The sequence below is a fragment of the Columba livia genome, chromosome Z (assembly GCF_036013475.1).
Source record: "Columba livia isolate bColLiv1 breed racing homer chromosome Z, bColLiv1.pat.W.v2, whole genome shotgun sequence".
In the NCBI taxonomy this organism is placed as follows: domain Eukaryota; kingdom Metazoa; phylum Chordata; class Aves; order Columbiformes; family Columbidae; genus Columba; species Columba livia.
In genome coordinates, this window is record NC_088642.1 from 72111637 (window position 1) to 72137913 (window position 26277).

The window sequence follows — 26277 nt, forward strand, 5'->3', positions numbered from 1 at the left end:
AAAAAAAAAATCTCTGCAGCTGTGCCATCCTCAGGAGGTAAAAGTAATGCACATCTCACAAGGTTTATGCTGCAACCACCTCTGCTGAATTTGCTCTGTTCTCTAATGATTGCTGCGTTGTATCTAATTTCTAGTAAAAATCTGTGTAAACAAATAGAGCTCATGTTCCTGAAACTTGCCATTGCTTTCGTCTTTTGTAGCTGACAACGGAATATGGCTGTAGCCAATGACTACATCTGTCAAAACACCTGAGATTAATCTTAAATACTTGCCAGTTGACTGAAGACACTTCAGGTTGCATATATAACATTCATTTTGTACTTCTGTCTTCTGGAGGAACAACACTCATATCATCACAGTCATTGGACAAACTGACATTATAAGGACTACTGCTTGAAGTCTCAGGAGGGATATGACAGATTCAATGGTCCTTAGAGAATAAATTAGTTCTCATTCTGGAGATGCTCTGTTTGAGGAGAGGATCAAGAAATAACAACAAAATGGAGAGGCAGGCTGACACTGGTGTTCTTCAAGCTGTACCTCTTTTGCAGATAACCATCAGACTCTAAGTGTCTTGAATTCAGCAAGAATCTCTACTATCTTCAGCAGAATTTTAATTTACCCAAGGACATATCAATGGTGAATCCAACAGGCTTTCTAATAGTCACTCATCACTAATTTCTCTTTAGAAGAGTTTAAACTCAGAAGACACTAATTTTAAAGCTTTTAATTCTAAAACCAACACTAAAATAATGCAGAAATTTAAAACAGAAGTACTGGTACAGATGAACATATAACAATGCTCATGATTTCACACTGACATTTGATAAGACCCTATGATACGCACCTTTCTAATAGAAATTTAAAAAAGGCTAACTCATTAAAAGAATAATGTAAACTATATTATACATCACACAGCAATATAATAGAGCAGAGAGTTTCAGAATATCTAGGTAGCATTTAGATAAAACAAATGTTTGTACTAAAGGTTATTTCTGGGTTCTGGATAACTGAAAGGTTTATTTTCATAAGATTACAAATAAGATAACTGCACCATATCATGTACCAATATGAAATTAAAAAATAGAGAAAAGAATCTTTTAAGTTTGGGAAAAAATGTGAAGCCAATTAAAAATTTTAATTTTAAAAAATTTAACTGGATTCTATGTTGGGATCTCATGTGACAAGATCAGCTATATGTATGTCCCATTCTGAGATTCCAGTCCCATTCAAGTGGTAACATTCCAACAGACTTCTGAGATAGCATTTCACTCAGAATCTTCTATAGTTTTCTGTGCATTTCAAACAAGTCTTCCATAATTCAGAAGGATTTAGCTTGCTACCTCTATTAAGCATCTCTGAAAAATCTAACATTACCACTGCATTTGTTTTCCACAGAAGCTGAAGGACCACAGCATGACTCTTCTATTACTGTCACACATGCTAACTCCATGGGAACATGGGCAACTAGTCAGCTGTTTGTTTAAGTTACACAAATTCGTACTTTATACCAGAAAAATTTCATCTAGATACGTGTTTTTGTACTTGTACCTAGGATTGGGGACAGGCTGGAAGGTACAGGAGCAGGATAAGGAGGGGTAAATGGTGCTATGTCACTCATGGTCCTTCCTTTACCCCTCCTCACAGTTAGCTTTGGCAAGTCCAGTTCACATTGTGGTGGAACTGTAGTGACTCTTGGTATCTTTATTTCCTCTGTTTCACCTATCTAATTCCGATCAGTTCAACTGGAGCTGAATAGATTAACCCTGAAAGGTAGTTTATTACCATAAATAAAACCTTAAAAAGTATAAACAGTGCCCACCATACATATGCTTTATCTTTAAAGAAAGTCAACACCAGCAGTGCTTACGGAACCGTGCTCGTCAACAGATGACTCCACTTGTAGTGGCGGGTCTCTCTTTACAGGAAATGCTTGCTCAGGAATGACCGTTTCTAGACTATGTCCTAAATTACACAGTGACTCAGAGGGCTGCCTGATTTCACAGTCAGAAAACTAACCAGCTTCCACCGCCACTTTAATCAAAGCGACTCTATAATATAAGCCAATGTCATGAGTAGTTTTTCAGAGAAATCCCAGAACAGTCAGAGACAAGAGCAGCTGTAATGGAGTCTCTTCTGTTTAACAACAGCATGCAATGTCTTTCATTTATCTCCAAAGATTTTTAGATCTCTCTATGAAGATGGCAGGTATCACTAACCCTGGACATTGTTCTTAATTCCTCATGCTGTGTTCCATTCAACAGAGATGAAACAGAAGCAGGAGCACAAATGCTCATTTTGATTTGTATCCACTGCAATTGCACTGTTTCATCCTCCTCTTTTGATGGGTGTTGCTTTCTAACACAGCACACTTCTCACTGTTCCCTTTCAGGGCACAAAACCAATCACACCCACAAGGTTTACCATGGCACCGAATAGCAACACTACACTGTCTCTTTCTTCCCTTTAGGAACAGCTTAGAGGCTGGATGTCCAGCCACCTGGTTTTGAAGTAACAGAGGTTGCTGGCAGGGGATTAACCAGCAAAACCAAGTCAACAAGTGACACCGGGACCTACCTTCTGCCCTGGTGGGCCAGTCTTACGTATCGTTTCTCAAGGTGATTTTTTGCTTTTTTGTATTTTTCCTGTCACCTGTGAATAAAGTGTGAGCTAACACATCCACAAGGCCAAAGTGACACACTATCTATATTTTCTTACTTTCTAGTTCAGCAGGATGACCTAGCAGACTGAAAGCATGATGCATGTTGAAGTCAGTGAGTGGCTAGTAGGCAGGACTTGAGAGGGGATCACTGTGCAGGACACCTGGTATCACACTAAATGAAGCTCTGTTGGGGTCCTGAAGAGTCACAGAAGCGCTGGTGACTGTCTTCTGGGTGGCAGAGGCTTTCTTACCTTCAAGCCAGTATGTTACCATATCTCCTTTCCCCTAAAGAAAAAGAGTTATGGGGTTATAATACTAAGTGTCATTTGTACAATAATCTTCTTATCACAGCTCAAAGCAAGTCCCCAAAGGACACCAATGTGCCCATCATCCATTTTACATACAGGAAAAGTGAGGCATAAAACTTTTCCTTAAAAAGAAGCAGCAGCACTATTGATTAAAACAATTGTTTGAAGTCCCATCCAAAACTGGGCCTGGAAGTATGTTAGTCCTCTTATGGAACTCTTATCATGATTTATGATGTCTCCGAATGATGTTTTTTTTGTTTCAAGCAGTTATGACAAATTGACATTAGACGCAGTACTTCCAAAGTTGTCTAAGTCCTTCATCTCTGAATTATCAGGGTTGTCCCATGAACAAGCCCATGGGAATGGTCCTGGTTTAAAACTTGAGCCTGTCCTCTTCAGGGACAGGAAATAGTCTAACCCAAGGACTCTGAGACATAAAGGACTGCATGGGTTAAAATTCAGGGATTCCAGAGTATTTTCACACTCTCATCTCTGAAAAGCTGTGTATAAATGTTGCATACACACCTTGACTTGTAAATTCCCACGGCATATTAACACATACTCTCCAATCTGCTCCAACAGCTGGTATGCGCTTGAACTGCACTGTATTTTAAGAGCTGGAAAGAGAGACAATTGTGACATTATCATAACGATTTAAACATCTAAGACCGACCCATCCCCCTCTGTGTGCCAAAAACTTCAAAACTCATTAATAAACTCCTCCTTGGTTTTTTTTGTGTCTTTGTCATCATTCTTGTGTTATTTGAAGTGTTTGCACACAAGCTCCAGTATTCTGGCCTCTTTGTGAGAGCATCTCAGGACAAATACGTGGCTGTCAACAAGCACTACTCTTCACATCCTGCATCTAATATCATTTGTCCACCCTTCACAGCTGCCTGGTTGAAGTTACTGACAAGCATCCTTTTCATCTTGTGAAGAAAAGTATGCATAGTTCTACCTCCTGGTCAATAAAGAGCCAGCACTCTATTTGCACATACAGTTTTCAGCAAAGTCTAAACATCAAAGAAAGTACCATCATTGCTCTGCCTCAAAACCCTTAAATAAAAACAGGAGGAAGAGAAAATATTGCCATAATTCCACTATTTTTTTTAACAAGGTGATTTTTCCTTAGTTGAGAATTTATCTTCATGTAAACCCTGGCTAACTTGCCTTTTGAAAATGATGGAGGAAGAAATAAGGAGAAAAACAGATAGAACAAATTCTGAATAATCCTACTTTTGCCAGAAAACAAAATGTTGCCAAAATTTTGAAAATTAACAAAAGACCTCTGTGGTCCTTTTGCCTTTAACATTCTGCAACATAGAGTAAATAATTATACTTCTTTGTTGGAAAAAAATCCCAGATTATAGTAGGACAGGCTGATTTTTCTCATTTCATAAAATGAAAGTTTTGTAATATCTACTTTTTGGAGGTTTTTTTGGTTGTTGTTTAAATGTTTTTTATTGAAAGTCTCAGAACACTCTCTGTAGACCAGCAAATACATGTTTTAACGTATCCAGATACATAGCTCTGAAAAATTCTTTCCAGTAGATATGTGATATTTTAAGTGGTCATTCTGCTTGGGAACAAGACACTAGCACTCAGATTCCAGCTGACAGCAATTTTAATTTATATTTCTAGTGATTAATTATGCAATCTATTTTAAAGTTATTATCTTAGGTTTAAAGCACATTAACATAATTTGAAATCCTCACATGTACGTGGCCAGAGAAGTAGGGAGATAAAAGAAAGTTTTAAAAGATAAGAAGCTCTGTCTTCATAGTGTAGTTTGTAGTGTTGATGCACCATATGAGAAACAGACTGACATACAGAATGAAAGATGAAATGTGAAGAATGATGGAAGCAGATTTTGAAGGCATTAGTTTTAAAGCAGTCAAGTGAGGTCATACAAGGAGCCTGAAAGGAGGAGGAGGAGGAGGAGAAGGAAAGGAGTTATCTGGAAGACTGACAGAGGAAAATGAAGTTATATGTGTTCCACTAGGGCCAGCATTTGCTATGAAAAAATATATAAAATGGTGAAAGGAATGAATCCCAATTGATTCTCAAATCCCCAGGCTAAACTTTCGAAGGCATCACGTAGGATCATTCCTCTGACTTTCTTGTTTTTAGTGGATCATGATAGTTGTTGAAAGCATCAATTTTTAAAATTAAATTAAACTTGAAAATACCTTGGATTTTGCCTAATTCAAATCAATTTACAAAGCTTTGCAGTGTGAGCCATTTAAGGAATGAAACAAGCATATATAAGTCATCAAGATTGTTTGCCATTCAACTCTCTTATTCTTTTCTTTGGTTATTTGTTTGTTTCTGGGGGTTGTTTGTTTGTTTGTTCTTCAGGCTAAAATATTTCATAAGTTGAGGTTCAAATGCTCATACTGGCTAAAGAATAAGCTTGTTAACTAAACATGGAGCTCTGCTATCTCCTGGGAAGAAGTGAAAGTAAGGATATATCCATTATTTAATCTCTAGAGTTTTCTGTCTAATCTCTTTCCTGGAGTGCACATATTATCTTCTATACTGCTTAAAGACAGACACAGCTCCCCCATGGTGCCCTACCACCTCTTGTGTTCTCCATTAGAGGAAGTTATCAGAGAAATAGAGGAGTCATGAAAATATTTCAACTATAAATTCACCAGGGTGTCAGGAAGAAATAGAAACAGTTAACATATCCACTTACTAATATTATCTGATTCTTACTAATTTTTATTGTAGAGAACTTCAAAGCCCTGAAAATCCCTCTCTGAGACTTGGGGAATGAGAGGATCTTGTTACAAAGGATGTAGAAAATATCACTGGCATAATTTGCTCATAGGCGGATTGGACCCAGAAATCAACACCCTCCTTACAGGATTTGCAGTCATTTAAACAGGACAGGACTCAAAACTCAGCATAACGTTTTTTCAGAACTCATTAAGGGATGGTCAAAAATGCATCTGCAGTTTGTTCCTTCTTACCTTCACTGGTAGATTCCATCCTGGAAGCTGTGTTCACAGTATCTCCAAATAAACAGTACCGTGGCATTTTGGTCCCAACAACTCCAGCTACAACTGCTCCTGTTACAAACAAACAAGCAAACAAACTCCAAGATATTTTGTATTTTTAAATCACATAATCAGTCATACAGCCTCACGGCTGCTTCATACACTACCTTACATCTCATTCATGAATAAGATAAAGACTGAGTGTCAGTATTGTCTTACATGGGTTATACATCTGAATTACAGATGGATTCCAGACCCATGGAGGGAATCTCAAAAGGGCCTCGCAGAGGATTGGTGAGGGAAGCGATGGTGGGATGGAAGCAATAGGTGTGAATTAAGACACCTGCAGAATTATGTTTCAACACGACAACCAAATATTTTGAATGGCAGTAAGACAGCAATGCTGCCAACAGGAGCTGGGCACAAAACGTTCACTAGTCACATGGAAAAGCAGGAACAGGAAGTAACGTGCTCCTGTTGAAGGCAGAAAGTGAGCATTTTGATTCCTTTCTGTCATCCCCAGGAGATTTAAAATATAGCAAATATGATCTCTTGCTGAGACAACATAAGTCACTTAGTTTGCTTATTTTGGACTGCACAGCATATGTCCAGCTCTGGCTGCCTCTCAAGAAGGAGCTGCAATCACACATCAGTTTAGATCGGGGAGCTGGGAGTCTGAGAGTGAAGGCTAGATCAAAGAGTCAACAAGCAGCTCATTGTTTTGAGAAGAGAACAGCTGAAAAGGCCAAGTGACAGACACATGGCATGGCATAGCAGTCCCCACTGGGGCACTGGGGCCATGTGGTGGTTTCAGTGTTTTATTCCACATTGTGTTCCAAATATTCCAGGTATCCAATAATTTATTCTGCTGGGATGACCTCTGTGAGTTGTTCCATTCCATAACAAGAAGTTGTATTCTTTTTCACACTGAGAGGAAATTCCACTACAGAAATCTTTGCTAAACCAGAGGAAGACTCTTTTGGAGCCCTCTCAGCATACCTGAATGGATTCCTGCTCTTATCTTTAGGAGGGTGTCGGGCTTGTGTGGGATCTTAAAAGTCTTGCAGACATCCAGAAGGTCTAAAGCCATGCTTGCAATCTCACCGGCATGAAGGATCCCGTTCTCTTTGGGTACTCCTGACACCACCATATCTTAACACAACAATGCAATTGTGTTAAAATTTGACGTTACACACAAATGTAACAAAAGGTGCTGCTTAAGTTAGAAAAAAAATAGAGCCACATTCCTTCATATCCTGCAGCACAGTTGTGCATGTTGAACAGAGAAAGCCAGAAACAAATGAAGGATAGGGCCCCAGATCACGTGAGTAATTACCCTAGCTCTAAAAAATGTTGGATTTCCTTTTTACATTTTCATCAGATTTATTCCCTCTTACCCTTTCTTCCTCCCTCCCTGCACTGAGGATTCTTGAAGTAGGACAGGTAGTGGGAAAGTGCCTGTTTAATATCTATTGTCTTTGGGCAGGTATTATAAAGAGAGACAGTGATTCCAAGTAGGCACTGTCCTATGCCTCCCACACTGACTGTTACTGTGTAGGACAAGAGGCGGGTCTCTTCAAGATCCCCCAAGTGCATTTTTTCAGGAATTTTATGCTCCAGAATGTGTTCAACCATGCCACAGCAAAAAAAAAAAAAAAACAACAAAAAAAGTGGGTTTTTTTCCACATCTCTTAAAGGATTTCCTGTCTGCCTCATCCAAATATCCTGCTAGATCATGCTAGGTTTTTGATGGAACTCAGTTTTAACAGTAGTCTATCCCCAGCAGATTTACATGGTAGCAAACAGAAAGCCGTTTTCCTAAAAATCCAAAGAGGCAAGGCAGACAAGCTCCTACAGAGTATTAGGAGACATAAGGTTATTGTGGTCTTTGCAAGAAAGACAGAGATAGTAAAGCATATAGAATGGCATCTATGCTCCCATGCAGAAGGTAAATTTTTCAGTTGTGTTCCTGTGAAACAGAAATTGCCAACTGGGATTAATCTGTTGCTGAGGTTTAAAGTCAGACTTTACAGGTCAGAGGAACCAAAGAAACAGCAGTGGTAGGTAACTCAACTCATTTGTCCCACCTACAACATTCACAAATTGTAGAACTGATGAAAGGTATGCAGGAAAATGTTCCTTAAGTTTGCTAGGTCTCAGCAAAGACTTCTCCCCTAAATATTTTGTGTGTTCTTCCCAGTAGTAAGAAGCTTTTCAAATCTTCTTCAAATGTTCTTCCTTGTCATCAAATCAATCTCTGTCCTGATGAAATATTCATACCTCATCATTGCCCACAGCTCAAGGAACTTACAGGCATCTCCTATTGTCTCCACCTTATAGACATCATAGTTATCTATAATTTCATCAAAAGTGGTATAAAGCTTGTTCAAGAGATCAACCACTTGGTACGGTGTGCTGCTGCTGGACAGCTGAGTGAAGCCAACAATGTCACTGTGAAAACACAACCAAAAGAACATACTCATCCACTGCCTTAGCCGTTGCAGATTGGTAATCCTAAACACACAGTAATAATTTCTCAGTGGAGCCATCTCAACCTTTTGTTTTTCCTTGTTTCTTTCACTAAAGATCTTACAGAGAAGTTTTGTCTTCAAACGCTTACTTAAACTGAAAACAGACTCTTTCCATTTAAAAGGACTGACTGACCTAAGTCTTTTTGTTTCCCAATGCAGTAAGCCATTTTTTACAGCTAGACTTTAATCTGTAACAGCCTAAGTAGTTGATTTTGGCTTATGTACAAATGCAAAAAGGACACATAATATCTGTCCATTTATGACAAGGGAAAATATGCAATTTGTATGTTGCTACATGCACACATAACAAGTCATACTCTGTAAATCTATGTGGACCCTAAGGACAGGCAAATTTCCTTTACACAGTTAAATGCTTATGAAACACACATGCCTGTGTGTGTAACACACATGTAGTGACATGCTGCTGTGTGTTAGAGCTCCACAGTAATCTTGGTTTTTTTTATTTAAGTAATTACAATGAAAAAGGGAGACTTGAGAATTCTGAAAGACATTCATTTACAGAGTCAAATGTTGCCAGCTGGTATGATAAATCACAGTTTAGATAGAAATTCTGTACTCAGTTGGGAGATTGACCTCCACGAGGAGCCTAAAATTTCTGCAGTAGGATTCAGTTCCAGTCCTATCTTTCATTTTTGTTTACCTGAAAAAGATGGTGGCACTTAAGTAACTTTGAGCTTGTGCATGTTTTCCCTGCCTGAGATCATCTGCTACTTGCTTTGGCAACATACCTGTTGTAGAAAGTAAAGCATTGTTACTCTTTTGACATGGATAAAAACACACCATAAACAGAACAAGTTTGTTTAAAGGTATCAAAACAATGTTTGTAAATGTGAAATATACTGAAGATGAAAGCACTCTTTAGCATCAAAATCTGCTCTGCTGTGAGTGAGAATTCACATTAAATCTCACCGATAACAAATCCAGATTTTTCAGAAAACCCGTAGCTTTTAGTTCAAACAAGCCAATACCCAACATTCCTAGTCAGATAAAGGTTATATTCTAATAACGTGATGTTACTAACTCTCCTTTGTCAATTCTTTGCTAACATTTTCTTCCTGTGTTAAGTTTGTTTACTGTCTCCTCTCTGTTGTTTTTTTTCATCCTCTTTATTTCTTATATCTTGCACTTTCACAGCCATTTCCTTTTCTCTCCTGTGTATTATACCTGTTTCTTTATGACTTTTTTCTTGTGGAATTCTGGAAGATACACTGCCATCAAAAGTAATCTCAGTCAAAAACCAATTCGTCAATATCTATAGCTGTACAGAAGAACTGGCAATCAAGATCAAAGTGAGAGCTCTGTGGATTCTGCAGTCATAGCTCTCAGATGAGTACACCAGTTTTTAGGAGGAAGATATAAAAAGTAGATAAATATCTTTCCACCTTTGCAAGGAATAAGTATATTATTTCATTGTCAACTAAATGATATCTATTAAATAATCACCTATCAAATGGTTTCTGTTTGTAATTAGACAGTTAAAATCAAATTATTATTGAGAAGAATATCCAATATTTTTGATATATAACTTACTATACAACAGACGATCAGTCTTCTGTTTTTCGTGCATTAAATCCTGTGTTCTCTCAGAAACCAGTATCTCCAGATGTTTGCTATATTTCTCCATCTAAATAACATAGAAATTTGCATGAAACAATCCTTTTACTGAAACAGATCCGTAGCTGGGTAGGATTAAAGGATTTGAAAGATTCTGCTTTGAAAATATTCAGATAAGTAAAGACTGAGAACCAAGATAGCTAACTTTTTTTCACAAAATCCAAACATTGGATTTCTCCCTAGGTAAATTTATTAATCTAGGTTTGAGACTGTTGCTTATATGTAAGAGGGCAGAAGCCACTTCCCAACTTCCCAAAGTCACATCAATGTTTATAAATATCTGAAAGGAGGATGTCAAGAGGATGAGACCAGACTCCTTTCAGTGGTGCCCAACAATAGGTTGAGGGCCAACAGGCACAGACTGGAGCACAGGAGGTTCCATCTGAATATGAGGAGAAACTTCTTTACTTTGAGGTGCCAGAGCCCCGGAACAGGCTGCTCAGAGAGGCTGTGGAGTCTCCTTCTCTGGAGACATTCAAAACCCACTTGGACACATTCCTGTGTGATCTGCTCTGGTGAATCTGCTTTAGCAGGTGGGTTGGACTAGAAGATCTCCAGAGGTCCCTTCCAACCCCAACCATTCTATGATTCTGTGATTAGGGGTCAAATCCAATGCAGAGACCAAGCTGCAGACATATTTAAAATATATTACCAAAACTGAGGTATCTAAGTCTCAGTCTTTTATCAGAAGTTCACAATGCTGTTTCATAAACTGTCCTGCTGTGCTATGCTGTGCTTTATGCATCCTTGCTCTGTGTGAGAAAACAGGTTGCAGAGACAGGAGTCTCCTCTGCTGATGGTCTTGAGATACTCTGCTCAAAAGGCATCTGTAAACCTGTCATTTGTGGCAAGTAGGGTTTCTATACCTCCTGTACTGTAAAACCATCAATGAGCCACTGAAAAAGGGGAATACCATTTCCTGTGAGTGCATTAAAAACCAAACAACATTTGACCAAAGAAACAAAGGTGTTCAGCCCCAAAGAAGTTGAGAAACTTGAGAAAAACAGACAGAGCTGGACTGAGAAGGAAAGCTGGGTCTTGAGCAGAACTGCAGCTACAATCAGACCACCAGAGATGAATAAATGACTGTGAATCTTCTCATCAAAGAAGGGCACAAGGTCAAAAAAGAAAGCTGAAGGATAGAGGTGAAAGTTATTGCAAATGAGCACACTGACTTGGGTTGAATTAAAAAAATAGATTTACCAGAGTCATCATCATGTCAACAGGGCTAACTTTATTAGGATTCATCTCGTACAACATTTTCTTGACTTGCTCAAATGTAGGCCTTTGGGCTGGATTATTTTTTCTGCACCTTCTAATTAACTGTAGCAGGGAAAAAGAGTGAGAAAAGCACACAGCCTTTTGTCATTCCAAGCACAGACAGCATTTCTAATTAATACTACTATTTTCTCAGTGCAAACTGTGCATGTGAAGACCTACTTGCAGCTAGTGAAGAGTAGCAGAACTATACTGAGGTCTCCAGATTTCTACAGATTCATGCTCAACAAAGGATGTTAGTTCATGAAAATGCTACTGTGGGAAATCATGAATTAGATGCTCACACTACTTCTGCCAAACACTGCTTCAGCTCTTGTGTTATGCTGTTGGAGTCACATACTCTTTTCAGAGGACTTGTCTGTACACAAAATTCACAAAAAATTAAAAACTCAACTGCTTTTTAAGGATATTAATGACTGACTAAAATCCAGTGCTGCTTACGGGAAGTGTGTTACCTTCAGGTTACTAAAAACCACCAAAGATGAACTATATAGCTCTTTAACTGAAACAAGGATGTGACAATCTCATTCTGATTTAGTTGAACTGGGAGGGGGTGTACTTTGTTTTATTAGGCAGTTTGAAGCTACTGAACTCTTAGAACTTTTGCAGGAGAATCAAACCAAATTCATACTTCGCCTGAGACACATATGTCACTATTTATAAGCCCTTTGCCAGTAAGCTAAACAGATATTACTGATATAAAATATGCATGGAACTCAACACTATAATAAAACGAAAAAGCACAAAAATCAATGACTGAATATAAAAAACATAATTTATTACACTGACAAATTGAGGGGACAACTGAAACTTTCAATTTGTCAGAATGATTGTTTTTTTATTAAGGATGAGAAATAATTTCATTGTGCCTTTTCTGAGATGTCATTCTTGACTTCTGGGTTGTTTGCATTCATCAAAGGCAATATTGCCATAAAACTTCTGTGACATGTCTTAAATGGACTTCAATAAAGAACTTTTGTGCACAGTATTGTATCTTACTCACCTCTATATAATTTGTGGGACATGGGCAAGAATTCTCAGCCTTTCCTGAAATTAATTCTCCCAAAGATGGACACCAAGAATATTCAGCTGAATGCACGTCATCTTTCTAGAGAAAAAAGGATTACACAGTGTTGAAACAAGTGGTGTGTTTTTCATACCACTCATTGAAAATATATTGCTATGATCATTATTACTGTTACGACTTCTCTACCGTTTCCAGATGAGCTCTTTTACATGAAAATACAAGGAAAATAAAATAATATAAAACCCAGTCTAAACTGGATGGCTTTGTCTTAAAGCTTTTTCATAGCTGAAAGACCTTAATTTCACTGTTTAAATGAGGTAAACAACTTTTATAATAAACAAATACCTGTCAAGATATTGGATAACTTCTGAGAAACCACAAAGCCCACATTGATCTATTATCACAAACTGTCAGAAATGGAAGAATGGCAATTTCAGGTCTTCATTATTAGAATTCTTGTTAAGCAAATTTCAGACAGGACAGGGTTACACATCCAGAACACCTAGTTTCAATTTCAGGGTGTGTTTTTTGGTGTTTGCCATACAGCACTGATCATGAGATGCATACAAGGAAGGCATTTTCCTTATCAACAGCAGCTCATTTGCTCTTTTAGCATGCTCTTACTACTGAAAGACTCCACTGAAAGAGCCTGTGTAGAGCAGGAAAGTGAAGGAATAGTGGGAGAAATAGGAAGATGTTATGGCATATCTTCCCTCTCCTGCCCCTGCCATTCAGCATTATAGGGCCAACCAAAAGGCAGTTTTGGAGCTACACTATTTTTGTCATACGATCTTCTTCAAAGTGCTGAAGGGAGGACTGGTAGATGCATGAAGAAGCCATGATTGCACGTTCCATTGAAACTGAACTTGCACCCACAAAATCAAGAGAAAAATGCATGCTTGAAAAATAAATCAAATGTTCAGTTCCTCAGTGTGGTTTGTATCTTAAGCTGAAGCAGAATCAAAGTTGTCATGGAAACGTCAAAGTTTATCTCTACTTACTGGCATAGGGTCACTTCTTGTGGCAATTTCTAGTAAAATGATGGCATAACTGCAGAATGAAAGCAAAGCAAAATCTTAACAAAATAACTGTTAATGACATAAATTATTTCTTCTTTCCCTGATTTCTTATTCTCTCCCACGTTGTGACTGAAAGACCAATATCCCAAAACTGAGGATGGCAACAGTGCTGCTGTCTGTTATGGTCTCTGTTTTCAGAGGTCTGTCGCTGATCATTTCATAGCAGTTTCCTCTCACAGTTATCAGTCTCAGAGATAAAGCATTTGGGTTTGATGGACAGCAAAGCAATTTTCTCTGGCAGAATTAATGGAACCCAGAGGGGGTATGTGCATGGACTTACATGATACTTACTAATTAAACATACAGGACAGGTTTGTGCTGTAATCAAGAGGAGGGGGAAGGTTCATCAGGATCATCAGCTGGAGGAGTGGTTTCTTTTCAGCACTGATAACTGTTCTTGAAAATCTCTATAAAGTCAATGATGAAACAGTGTGTGTCCAGAGTACAAATTTTGTGGAGAGCAGTTTTGGTTGTTTTTCTGAATCATATTTTCATCATAATCATCTTCTTCAGATGAATCAAGGTCAAACACAGTAATTGGGGTGAAGAATGGAAAAGATGAGGTAAAAACTGAGTGTTCAGTCTTCTTATTTAACTCAATAGAGATCTTTAAGAGCAGTGATCTCTAAGAAGCCAACATCTCCTCCAGCCAGCAATCCTGGTAAAGATGATCTTGCCTCTTTTTGTGTTAAAGGTGCATGAAAATCAATTCCCTGCATGTGCCTGTACTAGATAACATTTATTTTTATGGGGAATGTTGGTTTGCAATCTGTTGTATTGCTAATAGTTGCTCTGTTCTGTAGTGCATTCTAGTTGTATAATGGGGTCTGTCTTTCTGTCCACTCATGGGCCACAACCAGCAAATAAAGTAATTCGTATAAACCATGCTGAATAAGGTAGAAATTAATCTGATGAGATTTTTATGTTAATTTTGGGTATATTTTGTAGTAGAAAGGAATATCAATTGTGTTGAGATAGCAAAACTGAAACAGATTTTCGAGGACAGTAATCAGATTATGGTAATTCTGATAAAGCAGTATTGATTTCATTCAGCTTCAGCAGCGCTGCTCAAAAAAGTCCTACCATAGTGGAGAGTGAAATTCACATAACAATTATAAATCAAGAGGAGCCAATCCAGGAGAAACTGACTGGAAACAGCCTCTTCAGCTCAAACAGGATTTTCTCTCATGCTCCTGTTCCCATTTCCATTTTAGCTTTCCCATCTGACCAACACATTCCCTGGAGAACTTCAAAAGCAAGTGATTCATCTGTAGGAGCACACAAAATTTCAAGTCCCATTCCTGCAGTTTCAACTAATTTTTAATTTGGGCCATACATTCAGGAATATTAATGTAATTTTAGCACAAATAAAAACTGAGGATTTCAAAACTGGGACACTGCTCCATGGCCAGTGAGCCCCCATACATGTACCAGGAGGGCTTAGCACCTGCTCGTATCATTAGACACAAACTGTGTCAAAATGTGGGTTCTGAAGAATAAGTTGGTTAAAAAGACAACCCTTTTAATATTAAAGGGTACATCTCTATCTTTTTTTCCATTACTGTACATTGCTCTTCCTCCTTTTCTGATTTCATCTCTTATTGGCTCTTTTTTTTTACCAAGAAAGCATTAACTGCGGTACAACAAAAGAAGACCTGGATTTTGCAGACACAGAGACTGACAGCAAGATAGATTCAGCCAGCATTCACTTAATCTGTCAAAAGTTCATCGTCTATTATATGAGCAAATCAGATTTTAGCACAATTTTAAGGGAAGTACTTGTCAAGAAATGGCTTCAAGAGGCCAGGTTGCCTACAAAGTCAACTGATGGTATCTAATTTGAAGAGCAGCAGAGTGTGAACCAGGTAAGTACCAAGCAAACATTTCTGGAATACACTTCGGCTGTGGGGCAGTTGTGAACAACAATGCATAAGACAGTCCTAAAATCATGGCCTAGTTGGAGCACAGTACTTTCTAAAGCCAGTCCATGTTGAAAAGGTAGACTGACACAGGACAAATGACAATAGACAGAAATACCAACAGTGACAAACTGCTTTTAGCTGAGCTATTTTGAAGAAAATTCTAGGGGCATGTTTGAGCCTATAGATGTAAATACTATTGAGACATCAAATTCTTACTTATGTAATCTGATAGAATGAATTAACAATTAATAATGTTCTAGCACATAGTGTATGCATACATTTCTTTACAAGGGAATAATGTGCATTAATCCAGTAAATCTTATCTAGAAAGTCATGGCTTTAGTTCATACAATTTTTAATGAGTCCTAATTTAAAAAGGAGAAGACTCAAACAACATTCTCTGTTTCTGCAACTAATTTTTCCATAAGAGCCCTATAATAGTTGCTTAAGGCAGTAAATACGTCTTGTGGCCTAGTGTAGGCCACAGCAAAACTCAGAGCTTGTAATAAAAGGCAGTAATAGCTACTCCTTGGTAAATGTTGTTAATAAACAGTGCTAATGACCATGCCTTCTTCTGCTCAACTGTGTTGTACTATCAGCATTCAAATCTCTAATTGAATTCCACTTCTTTACATTCTACTAGCTACCAAAGTCACCAGGAAACAGAAGACTTCTGCTCAGCTGGGAATGTGGCAAGCAAAAGTAGGAGAATAGGGCCACAAAACATTTTGTAGCACCTTTCTGCATTTTTCCCTTTCAAATGCTTTCAGCAAACTACTGTAAATAACCAGGCAGAGGAAGTATCACTGTTATGCCACAGAATACACCAAGAACACAGGGATTTTCCTGTTTAATACAGAAAATTCATGTGAGAACCAAGAATGTGGGTAATTTTGTGAAAAAGCCTGGTTCAATGACTCTTTCATCGGATTATTTTTCTCTAAAAATTCAGTTGTAAGCCCTCTTATCTGAAAAGTGGCTGGATAGAAGCTGTCCATCACTAGCAAGGCTGAATCTGAGAGCCAAATAAGCTATTGCACAGCAATCTCCTATAAAGACTTTCAAAAGGAAAGGGATGGTGGTATTGCTAGTGTATTCATTTCCTTTTCCTACCTCTATATTTTTATCTGAAAAGCAAATATTGCCACAGTGTGTTTGCAGAAAAATAATGTGTTGACACTAATAGAATTAAAGGGTGCATATGTGCATTATGACATCCTGAAAGACTGATGTTATTAAGGTATTGCCGTTATTGAAAATAATGTACTTTTTCATAAGAAACAGTAACCAAAAGGGAATATTAGATAATAGCTGATCTTTATACCTTTTTTATCTACCAGTTCAGAGCAACTCCTTATAAATCATTAGATCAGCTCTGCATTTATATAATGTCTGTGAATTCAGCATTTGGTTATCTACCTTGAAAGAGTAGATCCTGTGATATCTATGCTCTTCTGTGTTCCAGAATCAATCCTTTATAAAATACAATCAAACTTATACGCAGGGTGACCACAGAATTACACTCAGCCTAATTGTTATTAAAGAATACTCAACTCGAGATGAGACTACTAAGAGTGAGGAAAAGGAAAATTTAAACACCTGTATACGTCTGTCATAGGATTGGGTTCGAAGTCTGAAAGGGAATGGATTTCAGGAGCTGTGTAAACCTGTATCAAATGCTGGTGGTATGAGTTTGTCTCCTCAGGAGAATCTTCTTTTCTGTATGACTGCAAACCGTAATCTAACATGAAAGAAAACAGGAATCAAATTATTCGGTGGGTACTTCTCTGAAAAATGTTCATTAGTAGACAGTAACACAACTAGTCTAAAGGACATAATATTCTTTATTTGAAATACATCTCTGAGTCTAAAAATAGTGTGTGTGTAGTGGTCATGTCACTCTAAACCAACTGCAAATATAGCATCTGGAAGCCAAATCTTTGTGTGAGACTTCATGACAGCAGGGAAGTTGAACTACATGGGCCCTTCCAATCAGAATTATTTTTATGATTTAATAAAATTATATCCAGAAAACAGGCTCACTTCAGTGCAAGGTTTCTGTTCTACTTGTCCCCTGATCTTATCTGCAGTGGCAGGTTCCTGGAGTAACTACAAGTTAGGCAGACTAGAACTACTGAAAATCAGATGGTGGGCTTTACTTGCACACCACTAGCTTCAGAATAAAGGCAGAATAAATGGGAAACATCTTTGCAGTTATACTTTTAGCCTAACATAGAAGAGACTCTCAGCATGTGACTCAGCATCAGAGAGGAATAACTGACTTCGGTTTTCTTGGAATATGAAGTCTATACGCATTAGTGGGTTATCTGGACAATTTTGAAAATTGTTTCTTCTCTTTACCTGCAATCTTACAAACCCATCGGTCATCTATCACACAGTTACGAGACTTCAGCCGTCCATGATACATTTTGTGGTGGTGAAGATAGGCCATTCCTTGTGCAACATCAGTAGCAAAAGAAAACCTGAAAGACAAAAATCAATGAACTAGTATTTCCACTAAACCTTCACTCGAGTGGCTCCAAAGCCTTCTGAAGATGACAGAAAGTCTCACTCTGACTGAAATAGCTTTCATTTGTGTTCCCATGCTTATTTTTCCAAAACAAAGTGGGTTGCTGAAAGCCCTTAGCTCCCACTCAGTTGTCACAGTCCACAGACCTCTATTCTCTCTAAAGCAGCTGAGTTTCTTCTAGAAATTCCCAATACCTTTGTATCTTTGAAAGTGTTTTCAAATATTTGCAAGAGAAACCATTTTTTATTAACCTTCTCACTCTATTTGTATGTTTTCCTCCCTTACAATCTTCTTTGCTGAAGGCAAACATAGGCAGAAGTAGAGAGAGTGTGCCAAGGAAATTATTCTCAAAAAACAATGTAATTGCCTTTGCAGAAGTTTCATTGACAGTGTGAGCTCATTTTTTGTATTGGTAAATATAATAAAATATTTGTAGGTATGCTAATCATTTCACCAATATGTCTTTACAAACAGAGATGAAGTAATTTTTAACTGAATAGGGATGTCCAAGATATTTGAGAACAAAGTGAAGTTACATGGGACAAAAGTCTTAAAAACAGTTTTGCAGCATAACTAGAGATGGTTTGAAAAGTCATTGGCTTATCATGACCAGTGGTATACATATGATTGCTCAAGAATCCAGAAGAAAAGTTGTTCTGGATATTTGAATCAGCGTGCTGTCTTTCTTCTTTGTTCTCTACATATCATAGCGCATGCCTGTCTATTCAAGGACTTCATGTAAAATTAACATCTTGTTGTAAACAGCACATAGAACAGTTTGTATCATTTAGCTTTTCAAAAGTTTTTTCTACCTGAAGCCCCAGTTCAAAGGAATGTCTTCGTTGAGCAGAACATCACTCAGACTGCCTTTGGGGCAGTACTCTGTAACAATGGCAACGTTTGGCACTTCTATACAACCTCCAATGAATTTGCAGAGATTGGGATGGTCAAGTTCCCTGTGAAAATCAAGAGAAATCACATCACCTCAACAATTTTCATGTATGTCCCTCCTACTTTTTGTAGGGTAACAAGAAAACTAAGTGCCTTGTCTCACAATGTAGAGAGAAAAGTCAAACAGGCATGAGGAGATTTTGATCTTACGTCAAAGCAGAGTTTGAAAGAAAGAGGAATGTGAATTTACAGTCACATTTGGGTAGATTGTAACCCCTAAAGAACCAGTGTAAAAAAAATGGAAAAACATACACTTCTCAGGTTTCACTTCTTACCTCACTTGCTTTACTTCTTTACGGATGGATTTGGACAGCGTGAATGCCTTCTTCATTATTTTCTTTATGGCCACTGTTCTACCATCGCTGAAACAGAATGAAATGCTGCTCACAGAGTTTTAGGTCAACTTCATAAACCAGCCAGACTACAAAAATGGACTGGATAATTTTTTCTGTAGTGATCAGCTTCATATCTCTAGAGATGAGGCACAGAATTTAAGCATGTTGATATGTTGGTGTAAATCTGAACCTGAGTACATGACAGGTGATGGGGACCTGTTCCTATGATAAGGGAATAATTAGTGATTACATTAATGAAACACATACAGCAACATCCCTCCTACCCATTGCTTCTGTCTACTGTTTTGGAGATCCACCACTGATATTTAACACCCTTTTGTTCTTATGGGATGAAGCATTCTCAGGGATGAAGCAGCTGGGATGACAGCAAAGCAAAGTTTCTTGGGAGAATAAAGGAATCCAGTGGAGCTACACCCAGGAATTCAAGTGATACCCACCAAATAAATACAGAGTATGGGGTCCGTGGTTTTGCAGACGTAGGTGCTTTGCCAATGAGACATAATGCCCCATTCTTACATGTTTCACACTTGATGAATGTGTTTGACCTTCATTCATCTAAGGAAGATGATGAACATGATGAAGATATTCAGAAAGGAGCAGCAAAAATGTTCACTGTGCAAGATCTATGCTGGACACGGGTTCTTATCAATGAAGTGGCTGTGATTTTCCAGAACAGTGATCTATGCTGAAAAGGCAGCTGTTCCCTCAGCTGATGATCCTAAATAAGCAATCCTGCAAAGCACAGATCCTGCCTTGTGCATTCAAATGGTAAGTAATGCTCCCATCTTTGCACATGTGCTGCTCTTACCCCCTAACAGTAGTATTTTTTATGAGAAAAAATGCTTTGTGGATAGCGGGATATGGCTATACTGTTTGCCCATATAGTTGTATGATGAGCATCTTTATCATGCGATCCAGAGGTGAAACACTCTGTATCTTCAGTCACATCAGCTGGTTTAAGGACAAGATTTCTAATGTGCTTCTGTATAGGATGTCACTCTTTAGTACAAAGAAACTAGCTGCACGTTGCCTGGATTTTAGAAAAAATGACTGCCTAAAAGCCTTGGTTCAAAATGTGTGATCAGCAAGGGCCATTCATTCAAGACACATGATGCAGCTGCAGCCTTTTAACATGTCCCCAAGAGAAAAGGAGGAATGACAACCAAAACAGAAGCCTGGCTTGTAAAATATTCTGCAGCCAGTGTGTGTTACAGAAGTTAGATGATTGTATTAGTTTGCTGGATTTGGCCTCGCAAGAGAAATGCAAGCTTTTGCACTACCTGTCGACAGTAAAGTGGCAAAAAACAAAAGACAGAATGGAACTATATAGAATAGTAGGTACTGCAGTAAATGCACAATATATTGACTTACTATCTCCCAGTGTGGGTGAAGTGCTGTTTCCTGGACACGTTAGCAGCTGCTGTACAGGAGCTCAGAGCAGTGATACAGCTGGCAGTGCAGTCACTGGGTACTGGGGGAGCACTCATCATGCTTCCTGTTGCTGTCCATATTGTGTGATCTAAATGGCGTGTGGGATAAGAAAAAGCACCTGAAGACACATATTATTGCCAAGTTATAGACGCCAGAAGCAGACAAATGTAAAGAATTCTTTAAATCTTTGAATCTTGGCTGGTCTTGCTAACACTTAAGACAGAAAGCCATTGCTTGGAATGTAGTTGCTGCATAAAAAGTAAAAAAGTTCCAGAGGTGTTTCATTGCCAGAGATCTTTCCACTAATTCACAGGGTTTGATGCAGGTTTCATTTTTGGTATGATTAGCCCTTGCTGCTACTAAGATGCTGAGGACAGAACCCTGGGAAGCAGAGCAAGCCCTGTACTGTACTTTAACAAGTCTATTTGGAGCTCCTAAAAGACTGTAAAGTACAGGGATGTGGGAAGTGATTCTGACACCAGAGGAAAGTCAGAGAAGAGTAACAATACAGTCAGATGTGAAAAAAATCAGTGATCTCAAAATATGTTTGTTAGTCTCTGTTGACCAGCTCAAAGTAACAAAACGGGTTTCAAAACAAATTTAATGAATTGCATATAATTTCACTATATCCGATTAAAATCCAGATTTAGCCAATTAATCACAGCATTGCTGAAACCTCTCAACTCTTCCTGGTATAAGTATCCAGTGAAGTATTGCTGAGGAAGTTCATCATCTCACCTTGCATCAGGACTGCCATGTTCTCACACCACAGTATTATCCATATGCAGTTCAAAATTACATTGACATTTGGAATCTTTCTATAGCATTCCACCCAGAAATATATTAGAGAACCCTGAAAATAAGACTGCACATTTATATATGGTGCAATGCACCAAAAAAAAAAAAAAAAAAAAAAAAAGGGTTATCTTGAAAAAATAAAGTTCATTATTTTTCACAGCACAGGCTACATGCTGTTGGTACAGCACTGCTGATGTATTTCCATTTACATAACTGTACATTTCAGGTTGCTCTGGGTATCTCTGTATGGCTCTGTCCATGGAAGACATACTGTCTGTTTCCAAATCTCATCATATTATCTGTCCTCATTACTCCTAGATTGTTAATTATCACTCTTAGGTCTTAAACTGTATTGTTGCTTTGCAGGCTCCTCACCAAGAAAACATCCTCTTCCACTTTGTTTTTTTTTTTTCAGAGTAAATTAAGTGTGCTATTTTTTTGATAATGCTTCTAATTTCCCTCAATTTCCTTCTGTTGTTTCTCCTCCCACATGATGTTTATGGCTTCTTCTAATTCACTATCAGTTGAGAATTTGCTCATGTTCCTTTTTGCTCTTAATATATCGAAAGACACATTTCCTTGAGTGTGTTCCATTTTTGTTTTCACAAATCTGGATTGAAATCCAGCTTGGTTAATGTTCTCAAATTAATTTCTAAGTTAACACCTGTTCTTTCCAGCAATGAGGATATAATATCAAAACTACACAGAAATTAATGTTCAAGTCCAAGGCTGAAATTATCTCTACTACATTTTAACATAAGAGTGTCTTGACACTTCTACTAGCAACACAATGACATAACACAGATAAAGCAGACATCTTTCTAGCAATTCCTCACAGAGACAGAAAGTGAGAAAGTATACATCAGCACAGATCTATCAACTTCAGCAGATTTCTGCAGATTTACCCTTTCTGAGAGTCTTGGCATTGTTTTCCTTCTGAATGCTAAAACAACGAACACCAAAGTAAACTGTACCTATTCTAAGTGCAGCATAGTAAAGCATACAATAACAACTGAATTTATTCTTAATATTTTAAATTAGAACCAACTAAACCATATTTTAGATCCAGAAGGTAAAATGAAAAAAACTGGCCCCAATAAATTACTTTTTGCAGGAAGTCTGTCACAGATAACATACACTGAAGTTAAGATCTCATAATATTCCACATTATATTTATGCAAATCCAGAACAACTTAGTGTGAGCAATTGTACAGCACGGTACATCCACTGAAGCAACTGTAATTTATTTTGTCCAAGTCCAGAGGTTACCTGTTTATTTTGGTATAGGCCTTTTCTAATTGACAAATCACCATAAAAAGAAGGAAATTATTTAAAATAAGTTTGACATCTAAAGTTTCAAAACCCAAAAATGCTAGTAATAAATCACAGGGGTTACAGGCATAAAACTTTGGATATGTCTTTCAGAAATGGGTGCTCCTTTTTTAAGACCTTTAAAACATGAAGATTCAGTTATGATTGAGATTATTTCTTAAAATTATTAAGCAAACTTAAGCATATAGTATCAAAAAGACAAGTTACTAACCTTGTTTGATGCAGGAGAAGTCTATAATCCAGCTTTCATCCCAAAACATCTTTTGTTTCTGATATTGAAACCACTACAAAAACAAATCATATTAACTCCTGAAGTATCCCTACTGACTGCGAATGAATTAAACCAGAGATGTTTGATTCAAATGAGAAATTTTTTAGTATTCAAACAAAACCTGGTGTTTAAGATTATATCTTGTGAATAACGTTAAAACCAAGAGCGTTAATAACAGGCTTAGAAGAAAACAACATATAATAAATATCTTTAAAAGTGTATATTTTCTATTCTGGAATCTAATTACATGTTATATTTTGTACTGGCTACAAACTCTCCATTATTGTCTAAACTTCCTATGCAGTACATTAACATTTCGGCCTGGACATCAGAGTGGTTTACATCTCCTCATGTCATGGAAGTGTCCTATGCTATGTAAGTGCATGACAAGAACACACTACATCCCAACCCCAAGATTAGGAGCATTACATCTCAAATCCTGTAATATAATGAGTCTCCGATCCACAAATGAAGTCTTTTTGTGTCAAATACTCTAGCACAAAGATTATTAGGCAGGGATCCTGTGGCTACTTGGTAAAGAAGGCATCAATTTTCTCTAGAGCTGACATGTAAAACTAACATATAAAGTGTAAACACACGTTTTCAAAAGAGGAGCAGCAGATCAAATTATACAGCAGTTATAGGTGCAGTCAATGACAAAAAAAAAAAAAAAAAAAAAACAAAGCAGCATTTTGCCATCATTATATCATTTTCTATAGTCAGGAATTTAATATTAGGAATTATGCATTCAATGAAACAGGTATAAAAAATCCCATATAAGATGCAAGGAGCATGGTGTGAAGATTATGTTGATATTTTGGTAGAAATTTATGACAACTGCAGAGCTCACTTCATCAAAATGAAGCCATCCCAGTTATTTGAAAAGGTTTCTGAGAAAAGACATCTACTTTTCACCTTGTGAAGGTATGACTGAGCAAGTATATATCAGATAGAAGTGACCACCAGGCTTGCTACAGACACCGATATCAAAGGAATCCTCTCCTCTACTTGAATGATTAAAGAAGGCATTAGTTTCCCAGATGATTCTTCTACGTGATATTAATTACTACATTAGATAAAAGTATCTTCCCTATCTTGTTTACTTATGACCTAAATAAAACATAAAACAGGAGAAGACACTACTACAGAAAGTAACAGGAATAAGGATACAGAAATGCAAGATAAAACCAACCAACCAAACAAAAAACAACTCTCAAAACCTATAGAAAAATATCAGAAATAATAGCTAAATTTTGCTACAACATGTTCAGATATACCTGTGCAATGCCAAGAAACTCTATTTCTTTTGCTAAAATAACCATTTTTTAAAACTGTCTCAACTTCTCATCTGTTCTATTACTCATTTCTATCAGGTCATATGGTTTTACAGGACAATTACTATAAACACATTTTTACAGCTGTCTTGTGGATTATAAATGCTGAAATAGTTTTCAACAGTGCTTCTGTTCCTAACTCACAAAGCCACACAAAGAGGCGCAGAGGAGAGAAAAACCTGATTGTGATTCAGGCCTCCTGTAGTCCCTGACTCAGTGGTCCATCAGCCTTCTGCTCATTCCCTCTAAGCGCACTCGCCTGCTTCAGATACTCACTGCAACTGTGGTGCAAGATGGAAAGAGGAGGAATCTCTGAGGAAAGAGGAACCTTTTGATTTGAAAGATCTATAGGCCAAACCCCAAATAGATTATCTGTTACATGTACAGTCAAAATAATGACACTACAGCTGCCATATTCACCTGCTGAATGTTTGTTATGAAATTCAGAAATATATTTTTTTCAAGATGCAGACACGTAAGGAAGGTAGGTCCTCTTTCCCAGAAGCACTGTGAAGTAATAAGCCATAATAGCATGCTATCTCCTCTTTATACAGACATTTTCTTTTAAAGGTATCCAAAACTACTCCCACATTCATACATTCCTCTTTCCTCATTGCCTTTTTGTTTTCCTTTATGAGTGTGTAATAATAATTGATAACTAATAAGCAAAATTGATGACTTTGAACTGAAGTGAACGGGTTCAGTTACACTAAGAAAATGAGCATACTAAAAACAAACAAACAAACAAAAAACAACAAAACCAACCAACCAACCAAACACACGTGGGAAAATCCTCTCCTCATTATTTCTTTTGACAGTATTTCAAGTTGAATGTTTTCAATTATAACTTGCATTTGGACTCTGAGATTTAACGGCCTCTGGTGGAGCTAATCCCTTCACGGATTTACCTAATTTGTTTTTGAATTCATTTATACTTCAGGCCTCCATAGGCCAGAAGTACTTAATCGCATAACAGAGTTTTATTCTGAGTGGAAAGTACTCTTACTTTACTGGCACCTCCTAGTTCACAAGTTAAAAACCTCTTCTCCCTTTACCATTATATATCCACCTCTCTGTTACATTCCTCTTCAGTCTTTTATGTCATGAAAATTCCTAGCCCAATGAGCCTCCCCTCATAAAGAAGCCAAAAACATTGTTTCCCTTCCTTCTGCTTTCTTCTGTAGCACACAGGTTCTGAATGCAGGAGAAAATCTATCCCTCTGTTAAGAGAGAGCTCCACTCCAACTAGTAAAATTGTGGATGTAAGAGAAAGGAAATAGAAGAGCAGGGAAAGGACACTTACCATCACTGTCAAAATGAAGCTAGCGCAGACTAAACATATTGGTAAGGCAATTGCTATCCTAGCATCAGCAGACAGCGGACATTCCCCACAGTCTGCGGGACAGATAGAGCAGCCTTCTTCTTCCTCACAAAAACCATCTCCACAGACTGATTAGAAAAGGAAACACGTATCAGAATATTTTAAGACAGTTTCATCCATTCATGAGGTTATATGCAGATTTAACCACACAGTTTTTAAGCAGGAAAACCTCAGAGTGTCAGAAAGAATTAATTTTTAAGAATCTAGAGATAGCACCCCAGCAGCTGAAAAATAATCTGAATTTTTAAAGAGGTCAGGATCTCTTTGATCAGATTAAATTGTTAATGACATGAGAGCCTTGACATGTTTTGTTTGTAAACCACTTCATCACTACTCTGTTTCTCATTGCCCATCTGCTTTTCCTGAGACTTAAAATTCCTCAAGGTGGGCACTGTCTTGTATTATCTGTACTTAATCCAGCCCTCGAGACCCTCAGAAGCTGGTGACCC

At 37.6% G+C, this 26277-nt stretch overlaps 1 protein-coding gene across 1 annotated transcript in view; it reads right to left on the reverse strand.

Moving 5' to 3' along the window:
• Nucleotides 1-268: 268 nt before the first annotated feature.
• LOC102088233 (atrial natriuretic peptide receptor 2) overlaps nucleotides 269-26277 on the reverse strand; it is a 35413-nt gene continuing 9404 nt past the window's right edge. Inside the window, exons 6-22 of the mRNA XM_021298795.2 lie at nucleotides 25751-25896; nucleotides 23054-23126; nucleotides 20653-20800; nucleotides 19201-19287; nucleotides 18787-18930; nucleotides 17806-17927; nucleotides 17044-17185; nucleotides 13445-13493; nucleotides 12420-12524; nucleotides 11342-11461; nucleotides 10055-10148; nucleotides 9165-9252; nucleotides 8284-8423; nucleotides 6972-7124; nucleotides 5946-6044; nucleotides 3496-3587; nucleotides 269-2947 (exon numbers count right to left, since the gene is read on the reverse strand). Coding sequence (XP_021154470.2) covers nucleotides 2783-2947; nucleotides 3496-3587; nucleotides 5946-6044; nucleotides 6972-7124; nucleotides 8284-8423; nucleotides 9165-9252; nucleotides 10055-10148; nucleotides 11342-11461; nucleotides 12420-12524; nucleotides 13445-13493; nucleotides 17044-17185; nucleotides 17806-17927; nucleotides 18787-18930; nucleotides 19201-19287; nucleotides 20653-20800; nucleotides 23054-23126; nucleotides 25751-25896 — 1967 coding nt within the window. The 3' untranslated portion in view covers nucleotides 269-2782. The remainder of the gene's footprint in view (nucleotides 2948-3495; nucleotides 3588-5945; nucleotides 6045-6971; nucleotides 7125-8283; nucleotides 8424-9164; nucleotides 9253-10054; nucleotides 10149-11341; nucleotides 11462-12419; nucleotides 12525-13444; nucleotides 13494-17043; nucleotides 17186-17805; nucleotides 17928-18786; nucleotides 18931-19200; nucleotides 19288-20652; nucleotides 20801-23053; nucleotides 23127-25750; nucleotides 25897-26277) is intronic.